Source organism: Cyprinodon variegatus, unplaced genomic scaffold (genome assembly GCF_000732505.1).
Source record: "Cyprinodon variegatus isolate N-32 unplaced genomic scaffold, C_variegatus-1.0 Scaffold1642, whole genome shotgun sequence".
NCBI classification, from domain to species: Eukaryota; Metazoa; Chordata; class Actinopteri; order Cyprinodontiformes; family Cyprinodontidae; genus Cyprinodon; species Cyprinodon variegatus.
Genome location: NW_015152095.1, coordinates 80,812 through 90,068, shown reverse-complemented (window position 1 = coordinate 90,068; position 9,257 = coordinate 80,812). Strand labels below are relative to the sequence as shown.

General features: G+C 37.7%; 1 protein-coding gene across 2 annotated transcripts in view; it reads right to left on the bottom strand.

Annotated features, from left to right (window-relative positions):
• Positions 1-4,297, bottom strand: part of LOC107104185 (aminopeptidase N-like) — a 25,253-nt gene extending 20,956 nt beyond the window's left edge. Inside the window, exon 1 of one of the 2 annotated variants that reach the window (XM_015404129.1) lies at positions 4,018-4,297. Coding sequence is in view for 1 of the 2 variants with exons in the window: in XM_015404128.1 (XP_015259614.1) it covers positions 402-423 (22 nt within the window). In the remaining variant the exon portion in view is untranslated. Of the gene's footprint in view, positions 1-401; positions 467-4,017 lie in introns of those variants that run through there. The other variant, XM_015404128.1, reaches the window with a different exon arrangement.
• Between the last annotated feature and the right edge of the window lie 4,960 nt (positions 4,298-9,257).

The window sequence follows — 9,257 nt, the reverse complement described above, 5'->3', positions numbered from 1 at the left end:
AATGGTAGGCGACGGTGGCAAAATTGTGTGATTAGGAATAAGTAGTTTTCTGTCACCCAAAACAGGCTTAAGATGTTTCTAGGTGAAAATGTAACTTTGTTGAGCTTAAATATTTGCTCAGTTTGTAAAGATTTTGCTTCATCAAAAAAAAAAAAAAAAAAAGAGCGGTGTCGTTTCTCTCCACCAGCTGACTTTGGCAGCTGTAAGCCAACAAGGCGACCTTTCCTTCTCTCCTAAACCTTCCGCTGGGTTAAACTACTACTGGAAACACATAACTCAGGGAAGTAATATAAGCCCATGCTTGGCTTATTTAAATCTTCTGTTTGTTATTCAGCAAATACAGGCTGATATAAAAGAGTAGCTTCAAAATTAGATCCCTTTGTCTAACTCTAATCACTTACTGGAGGGGATTGGTTTTTTCATCTCGGACACAAGTCTGCCACCATAGTGCAGCTGCTGGAACTCCTCTTGGATTAAATTAACTTAAAAAAAAATTAGAGCAAAAAGTTTGGATACAGACCATCTTAAATGTGTTCTCAATTTTGTGAATTCAACATTCATCTATATGATCAAAAACCTGATTGTTCATGTCGGTTATATACAAATGATATTTTTTGAATATTGCCCCTAAATGTACATATTTGCATGAGGAAATTAGTTTTTTCTTCAATTCTCTGAAATGCATCAACACATAAATGCTGAAAGAATGCCCTGTTTGAGTTTTGATGTATTAATAATGAAACACAGGACTCCTCATCTTCATATTAATAATAACTGCTAATTTAGTAACATGGCTTTTGTGGTACTACCTTTAATTTGCGTTTCTATAAAGATTTCTTCATTAAAGATAATAGCGTCTTATGTTTGTGTTCCCCTCAATAAACTATATTTAAATCAGCATAAAGAACAATAAAATAATATATATATATAAAATCCAGGCTCCACTGGCTTTGCAGGTCTATTCCTAATGCTGTCAACTGTCGAACTGTAAAGTGCCTTGAGATGACATGTGTTGTGAATTTGGCGCTATATAAATAAACTGAATTGAATTGAATTGTCACAGTTGAGACGGCTGCTAAAGGCTAAATGTCCTTATTCGTAGTTGATCGCTCCCGGACTTCATTGCTTTTGAGGATGCAGCCCCTGCATCGAGATACACTCTTAGTTTTCACATCCATGCTGTTTTCTGTAGAGGTTGTCCTTTCCTTAATGTTCCTTTGTTAATTTTCTTATGTCCTGTCAAAGATACCGATTTTATGATTTTCCATTCACCAAACCATCTTGCACACTTAATATAGTATACCACCTTTGTAATTTAATATTTATTTTCTCTGACAGTTTTTTTTTCATATACTGTACTATCAGTGTATTCTCATTATGAGTTCGTATAAAATCGTACGAAAAGTTATGTACCGTAATTTCGTACGTTTTGGACGTTTTTTTCGTCGTATGCGCATCTTATGCACCATTTAATAACTTCGAATTTAACATAGAATTAACCCTAACCCTGACCCTAAGGTATAAAACAGCAAGCAACGTAGTTAGAGACATGAAGAAGTAATTATTGCACTGTTTTTCCCATTTTTACGTCCGTCCGCGGATCTGCTTTTTTCATCTGTCTGCCTGCGCATGCGCACTGATCTGGTTTTTTGAGGAAAAACGTCCAAAATGTACGAAATAGTGTGCATAACTTTTCGTACAATTTCATACGAACTGATAATGAGAATATGTTGGTACTATCTATTCTTATTCTGACTCCTGTTTTTAGTGGCAATTTTTTTTTTTATCTGATCATTTTTGCTTTTTTGCTTTTTTAAGAAGTGGGATCCTATTTCTTCTGTTTACCCTTTTTGCTTTAGTGATGGAATATCTGGAATATCTTCCAACTGTGTAAAGAAAATGATATTTTTGTATTTATATTCTCCCATAGGACCTTTGAGGATGGGCTGATTGCCTTCGTGAGTAACATCTATGAACCAATCCAAGGTTAACTCTTTATTACTGGAAATTACAGCTGCGTTTTACAGAAAGTAAATAATTCCTTTAGGCAGTATCTCCACTGGGACTGTAAAATAACTATGGTAAGAGCCAAATAAATTACTCTTATATGTTGTAATGTTTAAGCATCTATCCTTTGTAATTATTGAGCTTGTTTCTGACATGGTGGCTGCATACTTAAAGAGGCCAGGACTGGGAAAAAGTGAGGCTTTCAAAAAGTTAGTAAGGCCATCAATGAGTTAACCAGGGTATACAGGAAAGTGAACTGTCTGCACTTGTGCACAGGTGTTCAGCTCTGTTTACTGGCTTTGTCTCCTGTTAGGTAAGAGGCTTTTCTGTTTCATGAGTTGATTTAGATATTGTCATGCATTTGGCTCTTTCTGTGTGAGCATTGTTCTCGGGAGCAGGCTGTGAGAATCACCCCGCCTCTAAACTACGTGAGGACGTGGGCAAGTTAGACGGGGTTGTTTTAGTTAGGAAGGTAATAAGTAAATAGGATGGTTGCTTTAGGCTTTGTGCCATGCACGTGTTATCACTTCATTGTAGTGTATAGCCTTGGTGTGTATAACTGATGCAAAGATGGAGGCCCTTGTAACTAATCCCACAAGGGAGCAGCTCGTCGTCGCTCTGTTAGTACGTCATATGCTTCGTTGATCTGATTGGTTTATTTGGCCCGTCTATCACCAACATAGGCCAATCAGCTAACCAGTATTTTCGCCCCTTCCCAAAATTACTTCAACAGAAGGTTTCCAGATGGATATGCGGAGCAAATCCATCTGGTGGAGTCAGGTTACGGGTTAAGGGTCTTGCTCAAGGACCCGTTTGAACCAGGTGCTTCGAACCTACTCAGAGCACAAGCGCACTGCTCTAAACAACTAGGCCAACACTTCCTACGTTTATGACATTTAAGTGATAAAGCAGGATAAGAAAGACTTGTCCAGTCATGTAACCAGGCCACCCTGGAATGGTTACATGACTGACGCCTGGACTAAATAAATCTCCCAGTCTAGCCCTGCGAGTCCATAATCACATTCTTGAGAATTGAGAAATGGTCATGCATTGCTAACAAAGCCAACAACACGCTGAACTCATTTGTATGGTTATAAATTAGTAGGTGAATTTTCTTCACCCAGAATACATGTAACTTTACACATTCTTGACTGGCTACAGATGTCATTTAAACGCCCGAAGTTTCAATTTAATGTGTTTAATAAGAGGTATTTTATGTAAACATCTGTTTTTGTTTTTAGGTTGAATTTAAACTATTTAAACCTCATTTACAGAAGCCCAGAATAATTTACTTTAATTATTTAATAATTTACTTTAAATTCACATCAACGTCATCCTCTAGGAGTTATTCGATCGCAAAATGAGCAGTTAAGGCTTTGTACAAGGTGAGAAATACTTATCCAGTTTGGGTATGTTTTGTTTGTTTGTGGGGTGGATAGACCACAAGGATTTTAAACTGCCCTCATTAATCAGGTATCTTTACCACTATCAGATTTGACTTTTTATATTTCAGAAATATTCAATATTATAGGCTAAACATTATTCAAAATGTAAAATGCAGAAGCTTATTTATCAGAGTTGTTAAAGAAATTGTGTTTTTGAGATTTTGTTGAAATGTATGTTCTTTAGAGTGGTTGATAAAACAAAACAAAACCTAAACAGCTGAAGATGTTTTCTGTTAAACTCGTATGATTTTGCAGAAGTTAGAAGGTAAAAAAAACAGATGTATAGCTATCAGCATTACATAGTGCAGGGTATGTTAAACATCCACAAGAAAAAAATCTGGTAATTACAAAGGAATGCAAAAGACTTTAACAATCACTGTTGGCTAGATCTTTTTTAAAGTAAAAAATGAGTAACAGAATTGCAACTCTTCAAACACAACCAGGTTTTTTGCTGATTTCCAGAGAAGTTCTGTTTAACAGATCACCTAAAATAAAATGCCCAGAAACACACAGTCTGATAGGGAACTGCTCTAAGAGTTCTTTATATAAAGCTTTCCCAGCTTACCTGCTGTACGTCCTCAGAGGTGCTCTGCATGCTAGTGCCATACAACAAAACTTTCCTTTCTCAGAACAAGACAAAACTTTTGAAGCAATCCTTCCCAAACTTGTTCCATCATGTCTGACCTTAAAGTCTAACTGTTTCTGCCTTCTCTGCTGAAGGTTATCATAAAAAACAGCATTTTGGTCATGTCTGTAATAGACATTTTAGAATATATTTTCTTTTTACATTGTTGATTTAAATACAGACATGAATGTTGCACATATCTGTACAGTCTCAAGTTTAAAACGAGTCCAAATGATTCTGATCCGTTAATGCACCAGGAAACCCCAAGTTAAACAGGAAGTATTTCATTCAAGCTTAAACAAACAGATGTTCACTGATGGTTTCTGTCAAACGGAAACAATGAGTAGATGCTTCAGTGAAACAGTCCAACATGCTGGATGCCAAGGCTGAATCTCCAGATGCACTCGCATATCCTCTCAGGGTATCTTATTTTTCTACAGCTGAAATAAGATACCAAAGTGAGGAAATATTGGCTCAATAACGTCAACATACTTAATAGTAGCATTATTAAAGTCAAAATAGGAGGTTATTAGATCCCTTACTCTGATAAACATGTAAATGTTGAAATTTCTCCCTAAACCTAATTTGTGACCTCAAATTAAAAACATTGTTGTGTGGTTATTATCATGACTGTTGTGCAACATGTTATCAGTCCATGTCATCACCTTGAAGTGTGTCAGACCGGCTGCTTCGGACATGCAGAAACAAGGGAAGTGTCTTTAGCACGCCATTCATCATTGGTCCTAAACTATAACAGATGCTGAGACTTTTCTAAAATGTTTTTGATTTATGTATCGCTGTTCAGTAATAATAATAATAATCTCTCAACTTCAGATGATTCTGAACCTGAGCAGCAGCAAACCTTTTTTTAGGATTATTTGGTTATTTTATGAAATCTTACTTTGTCTTGTTTTTCACTAATAAACTGCAGGGAAAAATTAAGCTCATATAAGAATGATTAGTATGAGAAAATCATTCAGTAACATTAAGATGACAAAAATGTACTTAATTTATCAGATCAAGATAGTTACCATTAGGCAAAACTAGGCAGTTGCCTAGGGCCCCAAGTTCCTGGGGGGCCCATAAAACTCTGTTTACATGTATAGTTAATACAACTATTCCTTTTTTGTGCACATTAATTATGTTTTTGATAAAAATCTTTTGGCTAAAATGCCATCAGAACGCTGATAAATAGAGAGGAAAAAGGGAGAAGAAGAGAGGGACAAAACCTAGAACAGATAATGGATGTCTATTCTATTAACATTTCTCTATCTGCAGAATGGGTCTGTTTTATGTGTTGTCTTCTTATTTCAGAAGGGTCCCCTGCCTGTCTTTGCCTAGGGCCCCAAATTTCCTAAATCCGCCCCTGTGTGTGTGTGTGTTCCTTTCCCCTTTGCTCCCTCATTGTCTCCTCACACCTGCTCCTTATCAGCTCGTTAGCCCTCCCTTTGTCTCACTCAGCTACACATGCTCTCCCTCTGCTCTCTCTTTGTTGGTTCCTTGTCTTTGCTGTCCTCCCATGCTGTTGTCCACCTACCTCGTCTCTCCCTGACTCCTAGTGTTTGGTTTCCCCAGATGTCTCCATAGTTCTGGTTTGCTTTTCTTTATTAGTTGGATTTTTGCATTCCTGCCTTTGTTTACTTTTTCCTTTGATTAAATCCACAAAAAATCACCTCAGCCTCTCTGCCGCTGCATTTGGGTCCTAAACCACAACCAACCCTGACAGGTTGATCAAAAACTCCAACTTTAGGGATTGATGGTTTAAAGAACTGCCCATTAGACAAAACAGCGGAAAGACTTTAAAGTAGTGAATAAAAATAAAAATTCAGACACCCCGGAAAATACCCATACCAAAGCTTAGTGGTGTTGTTTATGCAGTCCAGTGCAGCAAAGGCTTTATGGACTAGGTACTGTAGGGACATTCTTATACAACTTTTTAATTTCAGATGCACACCGATATTTCAGCTTTGAGTATGAAATATTACAATATTGACCCGATATGCTATTGACATGAATCATACATACTTTTATTGCAAATTTTAAAGTGTGGAGGCTTGATCAAGTGATATTTCTCAGACAGAGAACAGTAAGCAACAACTTGAGGTATGAAAACAGCTAACCCATTTCTTATTTACAAAAGAGTCACATCAACTTTAAACAAAAGCAGATAGAAGTGTTTCTATGAGCTTTCTAATGTCTGAGATTTTAGAGGCAGGTCAATAAAGTTCAATATTCTTTTTTGGCTAATATCGCATTGATTTCCTATTTCCTTATTGAATCAAAACTGTCTTATTTTGGACACCTCTATTTCAGAAACCAAACAACAACAAAAACCCATGGTGCAGCCCAGGATAACCAGCAGCTCTTTGCAGGATACAGGTGTAAATTCACACCTCAAGAACAAAGTACACAACTTTGACAACTGAAATGTTCAGATTATGTACTGAGAAGACAGATGGTTTGAAAAGGGGGGAGGAAGCCATCTTTGTTCAAAGAGAACAACCATCACTGAACGAGGGGGTAAGAATACAGTTTCAGCTCACATGCATCTTAAATAATATAAGCTCACTCATCATGATTCAAATGGCCAAACATAAACCAATACACAACAACCCAGGAGAACCATGAGTGGGTGTTGGATTTGCATCCAACTTAGGACGATGGACCCCCATGCTGTTTAAAAATATCAGCACTTCAATTATAGATTGCTCTGGTGAGAGCCAACATTACCTACATAAGTGTCTTCAGAAAAACTGAGCAAAAGTCTGGTTGCCTCCTGCTTTGTAGTTTCCATGACCCATATTTGCACACTTCCTGTTTATCATAGCCCAGTGTAAGCTAAATGCGTGGTAACACTACGCCATGCATCGCCTGGCTACCTCATTCCAGTGGATTGAAACACTTTTGATTTGCTTTTGCTTTTTTATTTAACAATATAAAAGTTAACTCAAAATTTGCATTACATGTGGTGGAAAACAAGGCTAGGAATATATTAAAGGTGCATTGTCACAATATATGCCTATACAAAAAAAGACTGAAAACCATAATGTCAGGATTGTGCCGAAAGTCCACGCACCTAATAAATACTCTTACAAGCAGCTTTACCTCATACAGACTCTCATAAAATTCTACTCACAGGCATATTTTGCATTTTAAATGCACAAATATTTTACCACTTGCCCCAAATATATCCCCCACAGGAGTGCTTTTTCCTTCTTTGCACGCTTGTAGTCTCCCTCGTCTTCGCGTGTGGACCTGCTCTCTGCTCACTCCTGACAACTTGTCTTTTTGAAGGCGTTACCCACCAGACAACAAATTTAGCCTAAACTTTTTTGCATGCCCTATAACCCTTTTTAATGGACAACCTACAGCCAATCAGAATCCATCTTTCATCCAGACCATGCTATATAATGATGACTTTGCTTTTCAACTTCAAATCCTTGAAGATAAGTGGTTAGTCTTGACTTGATTTTCCAGTAGGAAGAAGTGTACAGCCTCAAGAGGCAGGTTTTCCTGAAAAGTAGCCAATTACAGACAAAATAAGCGCAGATAAGGAGGAAGCACTCCTATATATTGGGGCCCCTTACTCTATTTGCAGATGTAACACATTAAATACGCATGTGAGGAGTACTTTATGAGTGTCTGTATGAAGTAACGCTGCTTGTAGGTGTGTATATTGCCTGTGTGGACCTTTAGCAGAATCCTGACGCCGTAAAAACCATTTATCGAGTTAAGTTATAGACACCGAATATCTGTCTTGATAGTGTTTATATAACTTCTATCTAAGCTTTAAAGTCGTAGAGAAACGGCTCTTTCAACCGTTGCATTTCCGAATTCTCCCGAGTGGTGCCCGACTTTACACGAGTGAATAAAGTGAATGTGATTGGTCGATTATCAAGGGGGCGGGATTGTTGTGGCGGAAGGTTTACAATGAAGTTTGATTGTGGCCAGCCTCTTGGAAGCATCTTGCTAACCAGTTAGCAACTTAGTGCTAGCAGGTTCCCAATGGGAAATTCCATTGGGACCAAGTAGCACTAAATTGGTGACTTAGAAACGACGCTGTCAAGGAACGCTATGGACAGCGGAAACATGCAAGAGGAGGAGAGTTTAGTGTCGGAGGTCGTGGATGAGTCTCCTCCGTCATCCATTTTTTATTTAGAGGAGGAAAGCGGGGACGAAGATGTTGTGGAAGAGGACGCCAGGGCGGCAGAAGCTTGGTTTGGTGTAGAAGGCTTCCAGCCGTACATGTTTGAGCCCTTGCCTCGCAACGCTGCCAGTTCTGTTAGCTCTACGCCTGCCGAAGACACAGACGTCCATCCCCGTGAACACTGGGACGCAACTCAATGGGAAAGGAAAGGATTTTTATATCTTATTTCAACCGTTGCGTATATATTAGCTGCGACATATGAATGAAGATGCTATGACCAAAAAATTTGATTGACAGATATATGATTGGCCGAATTTAGGTGTTCAGGCTGACGTAGAACTAACTGGCCTGCAGAAGATAACAGGGAAAAAAAACAGATTTTAAGAAAGGATTTTTTTAATAATAGAAATTTTTAACTTTTGGGACAATATCATCTGATGAAGAGTACATTTATATAGATGTTTAAGCCAGAATGATTTGACATTTAAATATGACTTCCCTACGACTTTAATAGATGTGTTTCCAGCAACCACATCTGAACGCCTCAGCAGACGGTATTCCCAGCCTGTCAAGAGTCTTATTCCTCTCAGAATCTAATATTTTTTGTGACTTTTTTACACCGGATCTTATATTTTTCTTTATTATTTTCTCACCTCCCTGGGGGGTGCTAACTGGCTTAGCCCTGGTAAGCTACTTCCTTGTTGACCCCCTGCTCACATGCTGAGCACTGTTCCTCTGTTTATGTAGATATACAAGAAAGGCTTCCTTGACTAACAAAGTGAGCAAAAACAAAGTGTAAGACACAAAAAATTATAAATACTATATATAAAACAGAAAAACATTTAATTTAACCAGAGTGACTTACATGGCTAGGAAATTAATTTTTTTTAAATAATATGACTATGCACCTTTAAGCTTTTGGGTGCAGCTGACACTTTAATAAGACATTCCTCTTTATCCTTGCATGTTTTTTTGATTAGTACTCATAGACAGGAGGCAAGCAAATATTTTTTTTAAATTATTATTTAATTTG